The sequence below is a fragment of the Littorina saxatilis genome, linkage group LG2, assembly GCF_037325665.1.
Source record: "Littorina saxatilis isolate snail1 linkage group LG2, US_GU_Lsax_2.0, whole genome shotgun sequence".
Lineage (NCBI taxonomy): Eukaryota > Metazoa > Mollusca > Gastropoda > Littorinimorpha > Littorinidae > Littorina > Littorina saxatilis.
The window spans coordinates 99,594,674-99,615,291 of record NC_090246.1 but is presented as its reverse complement, the minus strand read 5'-3'; the positions used below and the strand labels follow the sequence as shown (position 1 = coordinate 99,615,291).

At 42.3% G+C, this 20,618-nt stretch overlaps 1 protein-coding gene and 1 long non-coding RNA gene across 2 annotated transcripts in view; both read right to left on the bottom strand.

Moving 5' to 3' along the window:
* Positions 1 to 18,013, bottom strand: part of LOC138960307 (uncharacterized) — a 37,556-nt gene extending 19,543 nt beyond the window's left edge. Inside the window, exon 1 of the mRNA XM_070332153.1 lies at positions 16,751 to 18,013. Within this exon, the coding sequence (XP_070188254.1) occupies positions 16,751 to 17,489 (739 nt within the window). The 5' untranslated portion in view covers positions 17,490 to 18,013. The remainder of the gene's footprint in view (positions 1 to 16,750) is intronic.
* On the bottom strand, positions 166 to 1,803 carry LOC138960302 (uncharacterized). Its single transcript, XR_011453939.1, has 2 exons — positions 1,224 to 1,803; positions 166 to 638 (listed from the first exon to the last, which is right to left on the bottom strand). It is a non-coding gene; the product is annotated as an uncharacterized lncRNA (long non-coding RNA).
* Positions 18,014 to 20,618: the final 2,605 nt, after the last annotated feature.

Below are 20,618 nucleotides of genomic sequence, written 5' to 3'. Positions count from 1 at the left end.
AGTATATTGCATAATAATATCCTTCAATTATAACAAGAAATAAGGAATAAACGTCTCTTGACATGTTGTCTACCTAATTATCTTGATCGCATTTATTTAAAGTGGGAATCGTTATGTTCGTAAGCTCACATACAATCATTGATGAAACAAACTCAGACCAGACCAGAGATTTGATTGATAATGGGCCCTTTATTCTATACAGTACCAGAGTAAATTATATAAACCATTACATGACAAAATAAGCTTCTTGCTCTTTGGAGTGATGTGGCCTTTGGCAGTTCATCAACCCAGTAATGTAGACCTGCCTTTTTTTACGAAGTAGGTACATGCATACCGAAAGATCACCATATGTGTGAAACCATACTGCAGTGTCATTTTTCAGTAGAGAATCAACAGAAAAAGAGCGTATGTTCTCCTTCACCTTCATGTTGTCTTTCTTCAAGCCAGAAACATCTTCAGTCAGACGATTAATCACAGAGGCCTGTTATGTAATTATCATCTGCAGCTCTGCCAACTTGAGGTAGTCTGTGTTCCAATAACAATACCCTCACATGTAGTCGTGTCCCTCTTTGCAAAGGCATGATCTGGCCCTGGTCCTAAGCTCTCACTAGATGCAGAGGGCAAAGGAATGGCTGCTTCTGTAAATACAAAATCAAATGTATACATTAGCAATATAATCAGCATCAATGATCTTGTTATCAGATTACACATGCATCACACGCACAGCATTTAAGCATGAAAATACCTGAGGGAAATAACTCCTGAAATTGAAAAAAACTTAGGGGTGCGGGAGATGCTCCCCGGAAATTATTTTGGAGTGTTCCATGCAAAATCAAAATTGTAGAAATCTAGTGCTATTTTTGTTGTTGCATCAATTAATGGTACATTTCTGGGAATAAAAAAAATGATTCAGCATGAGCTTTATCGATGTCTTGAAAACTGCATCACTATCTGTATCAAGTAACCTCCTTAATCTTCTCGATTCAAGAGTCTGTTGATTCAGAGATACTGTAGCAACAGATCTCTGGTTGATTGCATGCACGCGGCTTGTCGACAATGTCTAGATCTTGTTTGTTTGTTTTCTAAAATCTTGCAATTGTTTCGTGACCCTTCCTATGCATCCGTTTTGGGCTGCCGATTCATTTTAAATTTCTTATACACTGATGTAGGAAGACAATTTGAAGTCAGCAGATCATAAATTGATAAAAACAAACAAAGCTTACTTGGCTCTGAGTCTCTTCCAGATCCGATGATATTTTCAGCGTTGACACTGGGGGGTGGAAGCAAAACCGCTTGCTTGTCGTCGGTCTTCACTGAGCGGACAAAGTCACGTCTCCGACCAGTACCTTGTCCTTCTGCTAGAGTCACTTGTTCTTGATGTTCTCTCAAATCCAAGATTAAGGGTGGGTACGAAGTCAAAGGAGTTGGCATCGTTGATAGCCGTGCCATTGCCAGACACGAAGTGACGCGAGCAGACTTTTCAATGGCACAGATCTCTGGGCACAACAAACCCCTGTCGTCGGATTGCTTGCACCCATCGCGTCCTTCGCTGTTGCGCCTTCGCAATTGCACCCATCGGTCGGAAAGCCATACAATGACAAATTCTGTCCACCGTATTTCTCTGTCTTCATTGATTCCACTGTTGCACTTGCAGTTGTAAACACAACAGTTTGTCTCGTCGTCTCCGCACTTTACTTTGCACCAAGCCTCGTTGTCGATTTTTCCTTTTGCCCCCTAGTTCCGGTAGATCTGACAATAAACTTCACAGCGCATGCGCCAAAATTTAAGTGAAAAAGGTCTATTGATTGAAATTTTGGCCAAGCAATCTTCGACAAAGGCCGGACTTTGGTATTGCATTTCAGCTTGGAGGCTTAAAATTAATTAATGACTTTGGTCATTAAAAATCTGAAAATTGTAATTAAAATTATTTTTTTATAAAACGATCCAAAATTACGTTTATCGTATTCTTCATCTTTTTCTGATTCAAAAAACATATAAATATGTTATATTTGGATTAAAAACAAGCTCTGAAAATTAAAAATATAAAAATTATGATTAAAATGAAATTTCCGAAATCGATTTAAAAACAATTTCATCTTATTTCTTGTCCGTTCCTGATTCCAAAAACATATAGATATGATATGTTTGGATTAAAAACACGTTCAGAGAGTTAAAAAGAATAGAGATATAGAAAAGCGTGCTATTCTCCTCAGCGCAACCACCTACCGCGCTCTTCTGGATTGTTAATTTCACTGCCTTTGCTACGAGCGGTGGACAGACGATGCTACGAGTGTACGGTCTTGCGGAAAAAATGCAATGCGTTCAATTTCATTCTGTGAGTTCGACTGAGCTTGACTAAATGTTGTATTTTCGCCTTACGCGACTTGTTTTACATCTGGCCATCGCCCTAAAGAGGGACTAATCTAAAATGGCGGAATAAACAAGTAAAGAAAACAACGGCTACATATGTTTATATATAAACTGAAGTAAGAACACATTATACATGTACATACTATACATTGCACAGAAGAAGAAGAAGAATGTGAGTTCATTTGATATGAGTAAAGTATTATAGACTAGATTGCACTGACGCAATACAGTTAAAACACCATGCCCATCGACACACATTGGAGAGAGAGAGAGAGAGAGAGAGAGAGAGAGAGAGAGAGAGAGAGAGAGAGAGAGAGAGAGAGAGAGAGAGAGAGAGAGAGAGAGAGAGAGTGAGTAACTGCGCTGGCTATCCATGTGTCGCTCTGTGCACATAGCCAGGCATGAAAAGTCGACAGTGTTATCAACGAAAAATTAGTCTTTAGTTATTGTACACGCCCCGAATATATAACTTCGTGAGAATAAATCAGTCTACTCCCGTAGAGAGAGAAATTCAAGTGTTACGCCCTGACGACAAAGCCATGTTTCACCCCGACTTTAGATGAGATACACAACAAAATGTATGCGTGTTTAGGTGGTATCAGTAATCTTCAATCATGGCAGTATGACCAAGGTCTTTTACGTGCCACTGTAGTGACGCGGGGGTAGGACATGGATACCGTCTCTGGTTCTGTACATAAAGTTGACCCGTGTCCGTCCCGGCCGGCCCGGATTCGAACCCGCGACCCAATGATCACAAGTCCAGTGCTCCACCACCTGAGCTACCCGGTCCCCCTTTACTCCCATAGTAAATTTTAAGGGGCTTATTGTCCGCCTATATTGGACATGCATTGGTTTATACGATTCGAGTTTTACGCCCTCACGGCTTTTTGATGTTTGCGTGTTTAGGTGGTATCAGCCATCTGCACTTATGGTAGAATGACCAAGATCTTTAACGTGCCATTGTGCTGACACGGGGGTGGGAGATGGATACCGTCTCTGGGTCTACACATTAAAGTTGACCCGTGTCCGTCCCGGCCCGGATTCGAACCAGCGACCTCTCGATCACAAGTCCAGTGCTCTACCACCTGAGCTACCCGGGCCCCCTCCCATACGCAGAGCTCTGCCCTTTTATAGTGTATGATGCTTTAACAATACGAGATGTAATTGGGACATTATAACATTGCAAACCGATGAGACCGTTCCACGTTTCTATTGGAAGATTAGTGGGGCGTCTGTCTGACGTATGGAAATGTTGGCTGGCGGTGCACTGACAAGACCCACCAGTCTGAAGAACCATAAAGAAGCAAAGCATTGACCGAGAACTCGGCATCGTATAACGCCGTTTGCGAGGTAGCAATCAAAGTCTTTCGTTTTCTCCTCTTGGGCCATTTGAGTGGGCTGCCGATTGATTCGATCGAAAATAAAAGTGGACTCGATCGATTTGAGACATGACAACTTCCTGCAACGACGGGGTAGAAATGTAAACCACTTTCAATTGTACTATTGAGCTTTACGTTAGAATTAGTCATAAAACCACAAATCAAAGAGTAAGTTTGTGCTAACAGTTTTTATTAACTTCGGTTTCTGACCTTTTTCAGTGAAAAGTTGGTAGCCTGAAAACATCTCTAGAGAGACTTTGGGAAACACTAGGTACGGGTAGAATATCCACGACACTTGACATTATTTTGTTGTTTTGAGGTCCGCAGTATTTTGTCGTTACCGTTCTTTGAATTTTACGTTGTCTGGCTCTGACCGTAAAAAACGTATCCTACTTTTATAAAAACATCAAATGAGGTTAACGGGTCGCGAGCTATATTTTGTTGACCGTCTCAACAGTGACGAAAGAAAGGAAGAAAGGAAGGAAGGAACGAAGGAACGAAGGAAGGAAGGAAGGAAGAAAGAAAGAAAGAAAGAAAGAAAGAAAGAAAGAAAGATAGGAGGAACAAACTAAACAAACAAACACGAATGGTAAAATTTGAAAGAAATCACGACATTTTTGACTTTGTAATACTAAATATGGAAGCCTCGAAAACATTTTATTAGTCGTCAGTATTGATCTAGTGCCTTTTCTTAATTGCTGACTTTTGTTTTCTTGACGAATTATCTTTTTAATTGTTTTTGCTTTGTTTGTTTTCTTTTTACTGATAAGAGAATAAGCCTCTACAATTCACGCAGAAACAGACTGCGAAATCATTAAATAAATAAATACATGTACAGACAGTAGCCTTTCTTAACCTTCACCACAACTGGACCTGGAATCACACTGATGTTCCCGACAACAAAAATATTTTCGAGAGATTGTTACACACCCAACCCCCCACTCCTCACGCCCATTCTGTCTTCTCTTCCATGACTACTATTGAATAAAGAACACTAGATTCGACAATGAAGAAATGAAGAGAGAACAAAATCCAGCTGAACGAAAGAAAGATACATGATGTCCCGTAAAGTGCTGTTTACATGGCAGACTTGCAACCAACTTGTGACCAACTTTCAAGCGATTTTAGTCGGCGGCAAGTCAAATCAAAATCGTTGCCCATTTGAACAGCACAAACTCGCAAACTAGTTTTAAGCGGCGAGTCTCACCAGACTTAGCCTTTCGGGATTGTCCGGTTGACCTCGTTGTTTTCCGACGAAGGGAAGGCTAGATCTAGAGCCACAGAGACGTATCCATATATATATATATACGACTTGTGTCTGTGTGTGTGTGTGTGTGTGTCCGCGATGCACGGCCAAAGTTCTCGATGGATCTCTTTCAAATTTGGTGGCCATATTCAGGTACACCCCGGACACAACCTGGTCGATGAGATATTTCAACACGTGCTCTCAGCGCGCAGCGCTGAACCGATTTTAGTTTTTCTCTGGATCCATTCCCAGTAACTCTTCCTTATCTTCTCCAGTGTTTTCAGCGTTTATCTCCCTTCCTTCGTGTGGCGTCAATCCATATTCCCGTTTCTATTTTTAGAAGGTCACTGTCGACAACGCTCAATCCATATTCCCGTTATACTATTTTTACTCTTCTCCAGTGTTTTGCGCGTTTATCTCCCTTCTTTCGTGCGGTGCGCCGGCGAAGCCGGCGTACACCCGGCAAAGCGGGTATTCATCTAGTACGTATATATATTTAACTCAGTGCTTAGAGCTAACCAATCAGTACGCGCGATGAGAAAAGTCTGCCGCAGGTCGTTTGCTTGTCACGGCTGAGTCGGGCAGTGCTCAAATGGGTTTTGGAGTCTGGCGCGAGTCACTGGGGCTGTTCACATGGCAGACTTTTTCCCGATTCGGCCTCAACTACTCGGGAGCGATTTTCAAACGACTAAAGTTGGTCACAAGTTGGTTGCAAGTCTGCCATGTGAACAGCATTTAACTGTCGGAAAGATTTTTATGAAATAGAATTAAAAAGAAAAGAATAAATAAATAAATAAATAAATATATAAATAATAAAAAATAAAAACATAAAGAAACGATTAATTGAAAAATAGATAACAGATATACAATTAAAACACAGGAAGTCGCTGGACCACATTCATTGCAATGACATACACTGCGACAGTATTGTAAAGCCTTTTTTTCTTGCCTTCAAACAAACTCAACCGCTCACCCCTTATCATCACTTGTTCATCTTACAAAAAACTTTATGAAGTGTCCTGAATTTCTTGTTCTCTTTTTTCCCTCTCTTTTTCTTTGGAACAATAAAGATGCTTGTGACCTGGATTCTGGTCTGATTTTATTCTGAAACGCTGAACTAACAGTCGGCCCTAGGTTTTGTCCATTCTCACGAAAGGACGCGCAAAGCACAATGATATATTTTGTTGATGCTGAACAACGCCGACAGGGTAGTTTAAAGACACAGTCCTTCACGTTAACAACAGCTCGGCTCACTATCTATCTATATATATACGACTTGTGTCTGTGTGTGTGTGTGTGTGTGTGTGTGTCCGCGATGCACGCACAAGGTTCTCGATGGATCTGTTTCAAATTTGGTGGCCATATTCAGCTACACCCCGGACCCAACCTGCTCGATGAGATATTTCAACACGCAGCGCAGCGCTGAACCGATTTTGGTTTTTCTCTGGATCCATTCCCAGTAACTCTTCCTTATCTTCTCCAGCGTTTATCTCCCTTCCTTCGTGTGGCGTCAATCCATATTCCCGTTACTACGTTACTATTTTTAGAATGTCACTGCACTGTCCAGAACACTTTCCTTGCACCCGTAAGTTGTCCTTACTGTAAAAGTGAAAAGGTCGAATCAATTTATAGCCACGCGAAAAATACACATATATATATATACGGCTTCTCTGTGTGTGTGTGTGTGTGTGTGTGTGTGTGTGTGTGTGTGTGTGTGTGTGTGTGTGTGTGTGTGTGTGTGTGTGTGGGCAACACCTGTGGATTGTAGAGTTCTGTTTGTGATGTGGTCTGGCGGCTTTGGTGTGTCTGTATGTTCAGGCCTTCCTTTGAGAAGCCATAACAGTTATTCTCAATCCCGTTTGAGTGGACTTCGCCTTCAAAGGTGATTGTGGTGTTTCGGCACTCGGTTACATTTGGCGTCGTCGACAGCGATGGGACTCGACATGAAATGTTCAGGCCACTGAATCATTTTCGTTCTGTTCCCATTCCACCTGGGAGGGACCTAAGCTTGGCGGGTCCATGGGTCGAGTGTGGCAGGGAGACTACCGTCGCCCTTCACAGCAGACTCTGCAGAGTTGTTCGCCTTAGAAGTTGTGGGCTTTCCTTGCATGTACCCGTAAGTTGTCCTCACTGTAAAAGTGCAAAGGTCGAATCTATTTATCGAAAAATCCACTGTCATCTATCTCTATATATTTATATATATATAAATAGATATATACGGCTTCTGTGTGTGTGTGTGTGTGTGTGTGTGTGTGTGTGTGTGTGTGTGTGTGTGTGTGTGTGTGTGTCTGTGTGTGTGTGTCTGTGTGTGTGTGTCTGTGTGTGTGTGTGTGTGTGTGTGGAGGCAACACCTGTGGATTGTAGAGCTCTGTTTGTGATGGGGTCTGGCGGCTTTTGTCTGTCTGTATGTTCTGGCATTTGAGAAGCCATAACAGATAATATAGGGCTTAGAAATAAGCTCTAAAATTATCAATCCCGTTTGACAGGACTTCGCCTTCAAAGGTGATTGTGGTGAACCGCCACGCTGTCTGTCTCTGTCTTGCGATTCACCCCGGCAAAGCCTAGTGGTAAGGCGTCCGCCCCGTGATCGGGAGGTCGTGGGTTCGAACCCCGGCCGGGTCATACCTGAGACTTTAAAATTGGCAATCTAGTGGCTGCTCCGCCTGGCGTCTGGCATTATGGGGTTAGTGCTAGGACTGGTTGGTCCGGTGTCAGAATAATGTGACTGGGTGAGACATGAAGCCTGTGCTGCGACTTCTGTCTTGTGTGTGGCGCACGTTATATGTCAAAGCAGCACCGCCCTGATATGGCCCTTCGTGGTCGGCTGGGCGTTAAGCAAACAAACAAACAAACTATATCAGATTTAGCAAGGATTTAACATGGGATAAGACCATCTCTCCACCTCAGTGAACACTTACCAAAGATCAACAACCAAACAGGTTCGTAAATTCCCACTGCGCACAAAGCACCCAGGTTGTTGATTTTCGCTACATGTTCAAGTGGAAGATGTGGTCTTATCTCATGTAAAAGCCTGGGTAGCTCGGAGATGGTCAGCTGAAAAGTTGGACTTTGTTCAACTTCATAAAATAGCTTCATTTTTGACTGTCGTTGACGTTACTTTTCAAAGGAAGCAGAAACACATTTGAGCGTGTTCGACCGAAAACAGTTGGCAGAAGAGATAGCAGGGCGTCGATTTTTTGTCTTCAAAATTAAGACATTTTTCTCTCTTTGCGCTCTTACCGTTTCTGCAATATGAAACAATGCTTGCTGTCTGAAAATAAATTGAAACGCAAAACATAGTTTCTTTCCTACAGTTTTCTTGAGATTTCAAAAGTCGGCTTTTCTTCGGTCATGAAAGGAAAAGCTATGATGTGAACCTTGTACAACTGCCCGATAGGATCATCTTGTTGCCGGCGATGAACCTACACTTTTCCAACGCAAAACATGCGAATTTTGACTGATGGTCTGATTTCCTTTGTTGCCTATCTCTTGGTGGTAAGAAATTAAAATAATCAAACTTCAGATTAGGTTTACGCAAGAACGTCATAAAAACATTTTGGTAGGCTTAAAGGCTGACATTGTCCTATTGAATTAGTGTAATTACTTCCAGGGCTTTTCCCATCGTTGCGGGGATGTATAAATTAAGCTTCATGCAAAGTTTTAGGTTTGAAGTCCTTACCAATTACGAGAAATAATTAATTCTTTATTGCATTGTTTAGCAACAGTTCTCCAGGACTTGGGCTATTTTTAGACCGTCAACACAGACAGTACAGCTTCGTCAATCCCCGCGTGAAGGAAATCGCTCACCTTCCACGTGCAAAACGTAGTGATATTGACACGCCAGATTAGCGCGGTAGCGTATTGTGCTAAGCAGGAAAGCGCGCTTTTCTGTATTCTTGTTAACTTCGCAATTTCCGGAAAACATCCACTTTCACTTTGAGACTGTTCTGTTTACATTCGACACTATCAACACCACTTTGCAATACTGAAATAATTTTTTCTGTGTTCGAAAGCTACAGCCAATCGTTATTATATCCCCTTAGGTACAGTTTTATAACATTATTGGCACATGTAAACAATATGAATTAATTAATGAACGCTACGTATATGGCAGCCTTTAAGTCTTAGTTCCTACTCATGGAGGAGCATAAATCCAGATTAGAATTGATCGAATTAAATTTTTTCAAGAATCGCCGTATCTCAAAAGTAGCTTGTACACTGTACTTGATATTTTGTGAGTGTGTCAAAAGTTTAGCGTATTTGACCCATGAAGTAATGATAGTCAGTATTCTAGACGAGAAAGCTGGTATTTTGTAAAATGTTTTTTATTTGAATTACGGTTCACAAGTGATCCAAGTTTGCTCCTGAAAGCAATGCCGGTGTAACACGAGAAAATTACTCCCACGAGATTTTTACTCCGGAGTAAACATTTCGTGCGAAAAAGTTACTCCCTTCACGAAAAAAGCACTCCCCCATTGCACGAGAAAATTACTCCCCAAGACAGGTGAGTTCCGAGTAAACATTTCGTACACAAATGTTACTCCCCTGACGAATAAATACGAATAAATTACTTCAGCCCAACACGAGCAATTTAACTTCCCATGCCAGGTGTACGAAATGGTTACTCCCTTGTCTCCTGTTAGTCTTGGTGGTGGAAGGGGTGGAAGGAGGGTAGCGCGACATTCGTGTGCGCGAGATCACTTATTGGCATTATCCCTTCGCCCGTATCCCATTTTTGCGTGCGAGTTTTTTACTGGAAGTAAAAAAAATGGGGAGTAAAAATTTTGTGGAGGGAGTAATTTTTTCGTGCCTTGGGGAATTCTTTTCTCGTACGAAAAGTGTACTCGGAGTAAGAATTTCGTACGAAATATTTACTCCGGAGTAAATTTTTCGTGGAGTAAAAATTTCGTGTTACACCGGCGTGGCGTCAACGCGACCACACGAGCTGCAGAATAACTGTTTACCTCGCAACTATCATACCGATTATTTTTAGAGCCAGCTTCAAAATATAAATTACTCTAGCTATTGTACATTAACTTTTACGACAGCAAGATAGAGGAACACATACTCAATGACCTTTATCTGCACCCGCTCTACCCCTTCTCCTTTTCATTTTTACGCCGAAAACTGTCGCCGACAAGCACTTAATGTCAACTATCGAGACCTCAAAGACTGGCGTTATCCGCTGAACCATCTTTGTGAAGGCAGTTGCTGCAATAGGGTTGTTTGTGTCGCATGAAAAGTTGATACACATCTCCACCCGGAATAGTGCTCCGTGTCATTCCGGGTGAGAGGGTTTTACTGATCACCCTTATTATTATATGAAGTCTTATATCGCGCGCGTATCTCCAGACTCGGACTCAAGGCGCAGGGATCTAGGCCTATTTATGCCGCCGTGTGAGATGGAATTATTTTTTTTTACACAATACATCACGCATTCACATCGACCATATCGGAGCATATCCTACTTTTCACGGCCTATTATTTCAAGTCACACGGGTATTTTGGTGGACATTTTTTTTTTTATCTATACCTATACAATTTTGCCAAGAAAGACCCTTGTGTCAATCGTGGGATCTTTAACGTGCACACCCCAATGTAGTGTACACGAAGGGACCTCGGTTTTTCGTCTCATCCGAAAGACTAGCACTTGAACCCACCACCTAGGTTAGGAAAGGAGGGGGGGGGGGGGGAGAAAATTGCCAACGCCCTGACCCAGGGTCGAACTCGCAACCTCTCGCTTCCGAGCGCAAGTGCGTTACCACTCGGCCACCCAGTCCACTCGGCCACCCAGTCCACTCGGCCACCCAGTCCACCCTTGCCAGTGATATTAATCAGCTGTAGTAAACACTGGAGCCCCATTTGAAGACCTCCCAAAACTCGGACACAATCAGTTTAAAAGCAAGGTGTTACACGACACTTGAGATTGACCAAGTTCTCAAATGTATAGTTGTGTTCTTTTATTCTACATGGCCCGTCTTCACAGCAGCAGACAAAAACTCGTCAAATTGAGTTCGAGGATTTATTTAGCATTCCATACATACAACTGCACATCGTAGCAGAACTCAAAGTAGAAGCCTTATAACATACAAATCGCGCTGGCCTATATCGTAGATACTCAATCTCGAGAATATTCCAGACCGAACATGATAAAATTAGAACTGTCCATGGACTAGAATAGTGACATTCTCTGTGACGTACATCAAAAGTGCCGACGCACTTAATCCGAGCGAACGCCACGAACCCACGACTCAAAACAACGTGGTAAACAACTTGTTTTGACAGGACTAGAAAGTTCACATGCATTCTCGTTCAAACATAAATATTGTGTTTACAAAATATAATATCGGTACTTTCCCACAAAGTACAAATAAGTCAACTACATGCAACACACAAAACTGAACCAAAGTTCAGCAACGGCAGCGTTTCCTAACACAAGGATTCTTGAAATAAAGGTATAATTTCAGAGGTCATTAGCACAAAATCTGGACAAAACCCAAGGTTGTGAAACAAGGGGAGGGGATTCTTAAATCGGGGGTGGGGGGGGGGGGGGTCTTAAAAGGGAGTTCCACTGTGAACGGAAAACCTTCGCTGCATGTGAAAGTTATTATTTTTAGGAACCAGGATATCGTCTGGCATTAAAATGTCACATCTGAGAGGGCCATGTAAACACCCTTGTATCAACCTGGCCAATGTATTTTGCACTGAAACGACTTCTGCGGACAAGCCCCTCTGTCGTTTAAGTGCGGGGGGGGGGGGGGGGTGGGTGGGTGGGTGGGTGGAGAGAGGCTGAGGGGGATATTCTTAACTTACTGAAAGCGACTTTAAGTAAGCCTAGTGAGGCATACGAATCTTTTGACAAAATCATATCAAAAGTGAAACAAATCTTAAATGCCTGCATAGTAAGACTCGCACATAGATGTGGGTCATTTCAAAAGAACGCAAAAATCGTAACTCCAAGATCTATGTTATGGATGTACAGGCATATATGGGGACGGAATAATATATATCATTTTAATAAATAGTTCTTTTACACGGGGATTTTCATGACAATTTTCAGAGGTTAGAATGGGTTTTGGAATGGATCCCTTTTATTTTACTTGAAAGTTTTGAACATTTGCTTGTAATAATGCTTTCACAGTAGTAACTAGTACCCAATCGGATAGGAACGGTCCATGTAGTACAGGCACAATATGACGACCTTCCAGCGCCAAAACCTGGGATAACCTTGTTCACGCGAAAATTTTGAATTATCACGTGTTGCGTGTAATCTTACAACAATGCATTAATAACCAACAATGTTAATTACCACATTTTTAGTTTTGGTATCAGCGTGCCCGCACCAAACCCATAATTAAACATGATCACCTGTTAATTAAAATTAGCAATGAAAATGTTAATCCGCAGCTGGTTTTCGCGCTGGTGAGCCATCGAACAGGCAGGGTACGAGGTCTTCTATACACCCTACGTACGATGTGTCTGGAAACACCTCTCACCCAGCCGGCCATCTGTTCGAGCTCCTCCCGTCAGGCAAGCGCTTCCGCGCTCTGAAGAGCAGGACTTCTCGTTTCAGAAACAGTTTCTTTCCTGAGGCAGTCCTTGCGGCCTCAATGGTGGATCGTTCTTAGATCTGTTAGATCTGTGATATGTGTCAGTTAAAGTTTTGAAATGGATCGAGTATCCTTAAATGAAATATCTTAATAGATGTAAGGGTTGTGTCCTTTGAATAACTGTGTTAGCATGTACTCGGATTTATTATATTGATGACTATATTTTTAGATATGATTTTTAGGGAATTCATTTATCTTTATCCATGCAACCTGTGATTACTCCTGTCAGATTGGTGCTAAAGGAACAACCAGTCCGTTTTGAACTGTCTGGTTGGTGTGCACACGTAGTGGGCCCAGTGAGATTGAACACTTTGTCTCTACATAGTTGTTGTCATATATGCGTGTGGAAGGAGTGTGAAGTTTTATGCATACACCATAACAAAATCCTGTGCTTTGCATTTGGTAAATAAACTGTTTGACTTGAAAACATAAAAGAGAAAGAGGGACATTTTCTCGGGCTCGCACGGCAGCAAGCACTATGTCTCTATACTGTGTTGTTCTTTCAGCGGCATGCACAGAAGGAGCAGTTCTAATCACTGACGCTAATCGTTAAAGCAATTGGGGGACTCATCTGCGAAAAAGATGGATTGTAATGTGCGCTTTTTCTGTGCTTACTGAATCTTGTAATAATAAATTGACCGATATTACGTACGGCTGGAATAAAATGAGATAAGCTGGGATAAAATAAGATAACGAGATATAAATATAAACAGAATATAACTTGAACTGTTCACTGAACAATAATCGGAGTTGTCAAAGCACACGGAGTCCAGTGATCCTCTCTGAATAAGCCAAAAAGGCTTAAAGGCTGACATATCAGTCCTATTTAATTAGTTTAATTACTTCCAGGGCTTTTCCCATCGTTGCGGGGATGTATAAATTAAGCTTCCTGCAAAGTTTTAGGTTTGAAGTCCTTACCAATTACGAGAAATAATTAATTCTTTATTGCATTGTTTAGCAACAGTTCTCCAGGACTTGGGCTATTTTTAGACCGTTGACGTCACTTCGTGACGTTTCGTAAACCAAAGATGGCGTCGGAGACAGTCAAAGAGCGGTTGTGTACAATGGTAAAAAAAGATAGAAGTAAACCCGTCTAAAGCTGTCAAGGCCACTAAATCTGCTGAGAAGAAAAAGTGGACTCCTTGCTTCATCACCACGCAGCGCTGGGTCGCGCTGGAAGAAAGATTGTTTTCGTCAGAGGCCCATCGCTTCAAATTGAGAACCAAGTACAAAGGGGATACTGAACTCGCCAAAGTTTTGCTGGACACGTGAGTACATAGGCCTATTAGAAAATTAGATGTACTTGTAGCTTGTCAGCTGAAGCCTGTGGCCTTATTCTTGCGAACATGTGCTGTGAGAGATCGTATATTTCCGCCTGCGCAATTTCCGAAAAACATCCACTTTCACTTTGAGACTGTTCTGTTTACATTCGACACTATTAACACCACTTTGCAATACTGAAATATTTTTTCTGTGTTCGAAAGCTACAGCCAATCGTTATTATATCCCCTTAGGTACAGTTTTATAACATTATTAGCACATGTAAACAAAATGAATTAATTAATGAACGCTACGAATATGGCAGCCTTTAAGATACCTTCTTTCCCGTGTAAACGACCATGCACTTCACCACAGATTTCCCCATGCTTTAGAGGCACAGTAAGCCTCCCGTAAACCATCACAGATACTGTCAGCCTTTTACACACAGTACAACCACCCTTCCATTTGAACGCTTACCAAACGGGAACATCCTAGGTGCCCTCCGTAAAGAGCGAGCGATTTTCAAATAATTTATTTTTGCGTGGTTTATCTTACCCCTGAGCCATCGTAAACCCGTGTGATCCAGTTTCCCTTTTTTCACAATGTAGTCGTCAGTTAGTAATTTGAATGCGACTAGATGTGAGCTTATCTGCAATAGCACGTTATTATGTACCTCTCACTATGCACAAAACAAACAGCTGTGGTTCACAAGAACTCTAGCGATGGCTTTTGACTGTTCAGAGGAACTGGCGATGCCTCTAAACCGTCGTCTGCTACGAGAACCACGACCTTGCGTGATCCTGCTTCTGGGCTTTTCTTTTTTCAAACTTTCAAAACTTCGAATTGTACTGATCTTGTCTTGGTGAAAAATAATTCTTTTATCATTTAAGAATGTTTGTGTAACAAGCTGTCAATTTATTAGTTAGATTTTAAAAGTTAGGTCTAGCGCCAAAACACACCACGGTCCGATTGTCTCTGAGCAATCGGCGCAAAATGAATTCTTTAAAAATTGCTCGCTCTTTACGTAGGGCACTTAGGATGTTCCCGTTTGGTGAGCGTTCAAATGGAAGGGTGTTTGTACTGTGTGTAAAAGCCTGACAGTATCTGTGATGGTTTACGGGAGGCTTATTGTGCCTTTAACATTGGATGAATGCAACCTTTTATTTGGACACATACCAAGAGTCAACAGCATGGCTGCCTCCTGTCTTAGTTGCAAAGTGTGTTTGTGTGTGTGTGTGTGTTAGTGTGTGTGCGTGTGTGTGTGTGTGTCAGTGTGTGTGTGTGTGTGTGTTAGTGTTAGTGTGTGTGTGTGTGTTAGTGTTAGTGTTAGTGTGTGTTAGTGTGTGTGTGTGTGTGTTGGTGTGTTAGTGTTAGTGTGTGTGTGTTAGTGTGTGTGTGTGTTAGTGTGTGTGTGTGTGTTAGTGTGTGTGTGTGTTAGTGTGTGTGTGTGTGTGTGTTAGTGTGTGTGTGTGTTAGTGTGTGTGTGTGTGTCAGTGTGTGTGTGTTAGTGTGTTAGTGTTTGTGTGTGTGTGTGTGTGTGTCAGTGTGTATGTGTGTGTGTGTGTGTGTATGTGTCAGTGTGTGTGTCAGTGTGTATGTGTGTTAGTGTGTATGTGTGTTAGTGGTAGTGTGTGTGTGTGTATGTGTGTGTCAGTGTGTGTGCGTGTGTGTGTGTGTGTGTGTGTGTGTGTGTGTGTGTGTAATACAGAGTTTCTGTTATGTAACCTACAAAACAGACGCCCAAACCAAGACGGCGTGTTTGCATCCCACATGGTTTCCACGTTGCTCGTTTCACGTGCATTAACACCAGGACCACGCAAGATAACTGAACAAAATAAACTATATAGAATAGATATTTAATTGGCCTTTCTACCAACAATTCGTTAAAAAAAAATATATATTGAATTCATTCAAGGTTTTGTGTGCGCACATTTTTAAATAAACAATTTATCATTGGCAAAATCGATATTTGGGGTGTCTTTGTTCGAGAAATTATCAAGTTATGTCTGAGTAGGATCTCTCCACAACTGGAAACAATAATGAATTCGTAAGACGTGTGCCTTTTTGAAAGGAAAAATGTGAAAAGCATTTGTATTTTTGCTAATTGGAATGTGAATAAATGGTAATTTCCTTCTTTCTCTAGGTCTATTACTTACTAGCGTTTATACATATACCATAAACAGATGTGTTATATACTGTTGCGTTCTTTCTATGGTATTGCAATAACAATAATCGTGCGCTTACTGCCTGATTCAATGTTCTAATATTATTGATCAGTTAAAGCAGTCTTGTATCAGCCACCCTCATTATGTTATCCCTGTTCATAAATATTATTGATCAGTTAAAGCAGTCTTGTATCAGCCACCCTCATTATGTTATCCCTGTTCATAAATATTATTGATCAGTTAAAGCAGTCTTGTATCAGCCACCCTCATTATGTTATCCCTGTTCATAAATATTATTGATCAGTTAAAGCAGTCTTGTATCAGCCACCCTCATTATGTTATCCCTGTTCATAAATAAGTTATTTCAACGTTATTTACCCATATATACATTTTCTGATCCCTCTTTTGATTTCAGTACTCATTTCTTTCATACAACACGAAATCATGTGAATAAAAACTGCTATCAGAAAATCCCTTACGTCTTCAATTTTCTTCGTTCATGGGCTGAAACCCTCACGACTTTTACGTCTATGACCGTTTTTACCTAGCCATTTAGGCAGCCATACGCCGCTTTCGGGGGATTCATGCTGATTTTTTGTGCGTCAGTTTCTATAACCCACCGAACTTCGACATGGATTTCGTGCGCATTTGGCCATTTGGCCATTCGTCCATTGCGCCCTCCCACAGCTTGCGTTATCTCTAAAGACTATCAATTCGTACCTGAATCATCGTTGAGGAGATGAGAGCCCTTTCCGGCGACGTCCAGACAGGAGAGATGGTCCAGCTGAAAGTCTTGATGAGTTCCCAAGGACGGCGATGCCGATGTGGATGATGGCCCCAGCAGATCGGGCTTGCTGCGCCTCTGTTCTTCCCCGCGGAACGACAGGGATGGCGTCAGCAGATGCTCGCGGTCACCGTCCTCGTGTGAAAAAGGCGTCCCCGGAGACGACAGCAGACTGTTCATGCTGAAACTCTTTCTGTCTCGTTGCGGGTGAGAATGAAAACAGTGTCCACCATTTTTACTGCTGCCTTGACATTCACTGCGACTATAGTCCCTGTACACAGTCTCAGGGGACCCAGGGCGGTGGGAAGAGGAACGCACTCGCTCCACAGTGTATGTAGCCTCAAGAGACCCGGCTTGGCCAGAAGAAGAACGTACACGGTCAACAATCCTACCACGTTCCAGCGAACATTGCAGCGTCCTCTCCATCCGTGGTGGGTTTGCTACGTCGCCCCTGAAACTCTTGGACACGACCACTGTTCTGTTGTCCGCTGGGTTAAGCGACAGTCCTGGGAATCGAACCGCGGGTAGCCTGGCGGTGGGCCAAAGCAGCACGGGCGCATGGGGTAGAGAGAGGTGGGGGCCACAGGGGAAAGTGGTCAGCAGGTCCATCGGCTGGCTGTGTGCACGGAGCCCAAGGCAGAAGGCACTGGTCGCTTGTAGACTGGTGCCTAACATTCTGCCGCTTTTACCACCAGGCACAGGATAGCGAAAGAAAAATGCTTCCCGGAATTTACCAAGACTCTTTGGAGTGTTCCCTGTTTACGAAGGAGGACTCTGCTTGAGCATTGAAGACAAGCACGTTGTTTACTGAAGGCGCGCAGTACAGGAGGAAGAAGTGGACATTGTTTCATTTAAAATCGATCGTTATTAACTGTATGAAAGCAGTGCATTTTAAAGATGAGGAAGTCTTTTCTTTTTAATGTTTTGTTCCTTGTATCAGCAAAAGAAATATTAAATACGTCCGCAGTGTTCGGCATTTCAACACATCAGTGGCGACTCTGGTCGTTTTCCTCGGATGCGTACGAGTGCAGACTCATCGTCGTAACTGTGCTCTCTTCTTCTGATCTTGTGCTTTCGCTTAAATAACAATTACTGAATAAACGGTGCGATTTTTCTTCCATCTGATTCGTGAGTCCGTGGCAGCAATGTAATAAAATACGACTACAAAAGATCGAGCCGGATTGATTACAACGTGAAAAGTTGTGGAGCCACTCAGCAAGTGTGACAGTCCAAAAAATACCTGGCGACCAATGAAAAAGCCAGTTTAGCTGACAAGAGCATAAGTCAAAGGCGGAGACGTGGGTAAGGAGAAGTTTCTCCACGCCCCTAGGAGGTGTTTTTAACCCCCCTTCCTGGGAAGTGGACCAATCGTCGGACGTTGGGAGACACGCGACACGGGCACCGCCGTTGGGTGGGGCTGGAGGGAGGAGAGGGTAGGCGGGAGAGGACCGCTTGCCTGGCTTCAGGGTTAATAGAAATTATTGACAAACGTCGCGATTTAACTTTCCGCTTCTGGTGCGCGCTTACATTTCTTCTTGGCGGCCAGACGGCACGGCAGCCTGGCTCACCGAGACTAAAAACATTAATACGCCAAGGAAAAAAAAGGGAAAGAAAAAAGTGCAGGATATTTTTTTGCAGAACTTCGTGTCCTGAGGCGAGCGGATAAGGCGTGGTGAAGAATCTTATCCAAGCATTTTCAATTGCGACCATCAAAATTCCCAAAACACGTATTTTCGCGTCGCCAGCGAGGCTCCGTTCCACATCCGGGATGTTGTGCGGGAAGGGCGTTATCTGGCCGTCAGCAATTAAATCATATGTCGCAGAATAAACCGCATCTCGGAAAACAGAAGTGTTCTCTCCATCTCCTGCCCCGTTTATTCATTTAGGCCTGAAGCAAAGAAAGCGTAATTGGGAGGCAAATGTCAGAGTAGTTTTGATGTAAATGATTACCCAGTCGTGGAACAAAAGGCATATATTTCCTGTTTTAACAGACACCGCGCGTGGCTACCTCCTTGGAGTGTTTCGGGGGGGGGGGGGGGGGTTGGTGGGGAGGGGGGGTGTTTGGTGGGGAGGGGGGAGGGGTGAAATCTCCCAGATGGAGACATGTCAGGATTGGAGCACTAAGTTAACAGGAGAGTAAAGAGAAGAAGACAGAAGGAGCAAGAAAAACAAGATGCGTGAAGCGATATAAAGACATTTAGTCAATCTGTCGGCCTGGAACTAAGCGGTCAACACTAAATAAAAACCAGCCAACGCCGAGACAACATGTAGTACAGTAATTAAAGCTTCGCTAGCCCTAACCCGAAGACTAAGACGGGTCCAGCTCGTTGTTTTTTTTTACAATTTTGAGATTTTTAATGACCAAAGTCATTAATTAATTTTTAAGCCACCATGCTGAAATGCAATACCGAAGTCCGGCCTTCGTCGAAGATTGCTTGGCCAAAATTTCAATCAATTTGATTGAAAAATGAGGGTGTGACAGTGCCGCCTCAACTTTTACAAAAAGCCGGATATGACGTCATCGAAAAAAAGAAAAAAACATCCGGGGATATCATTCCCAGGAACTCTCATGTAACATTTCATAAAGATCGGTCCAGTAGTTTGGTCTGAATCGCTCTACACACACACACGCACAGACACACACACCGCACACACACACACACACACACACACACACACACACACACACACACACACACACACACCACGACCCTCGTCTCGATTCCCCCTCTACGTTGACTAAATGTAAAAATGGACGTCAAAGCAGAACCATTGTGCAGAAGAAGAAAATTGTAAATGAAGGAATGAAATACATGTTCTGTGAATCAGTAATAGCCCTTGTTGCGCTTATTTTATCTTGTGCTGATTAGTGGCAAACATCTAACAAATATTAAAGCCTACTGGTTTAATTCTTGGCTTTTAAGTTGAGTTTTGTTTCTTTTTGTTATGTTTCAAAAGGTTTGATATTATTAGGAGTCATTACATTTGTAGTAATTCAGTTACAAATGAAATTAACTAAAATAAAATGATATAAAATAAATAAAATAAAATAGAATAGAATAAAATAGAATAAAATGAAACAAAATAAAACATATGAACGAAAATATTTGGAAAAAGAATTGAATAAAATAAAATAAAATAACAAACAGTACATGAAATCAAATGATAATATGGAAAGAAAGATCAACTTTGCAGTTGTAAAACTGTGCGTTCTACTTCTACGTTATTCATCGAGGGTTACTCGAATTAGAGAAGTACAAATAATGGGCTAAATTATGGTGATACTGTACAAGGCCGTGAAATCAATCTTGATTTAAATACAACTCGATTTTCTTCTTCTTCGTTCATGGGCTTAGACTCCCACGTTCACTCATGTGTTTAGCGCGAGTGGATGTTTACGTGTATGACCGTTTTTACCCATCCATTCAGGCAGCATACGCCGGTTTCGGGGAAGAAATAAATACAACTCGATGAGAAATGCCTTCCACGGCTTATGGCTGGGGAAAATGAGATCAAGGAAGTAACAGTTTTGATAACTCCACACTTTAGCCGAAGAAGATGTAAGTACATGCCATGGCGAGATTCGAACACGATAGCGTTCATCTTGACAGTTGCGGCTTAAGGTTTTAACCGCTGGATCCCGGGCGTCCCCCTCTACTCCCAGATACTCGATGCCAGAGTATTCAGAGAGTAAATAGCTCGGGGCTACTCTTTCTTAAAACACCAGGCGCCCCACTCTGTTCATGTTAACCTTTATTGCGTTATCTTCTATATCTATCTAAACTTAGATATAATGGCATCGGT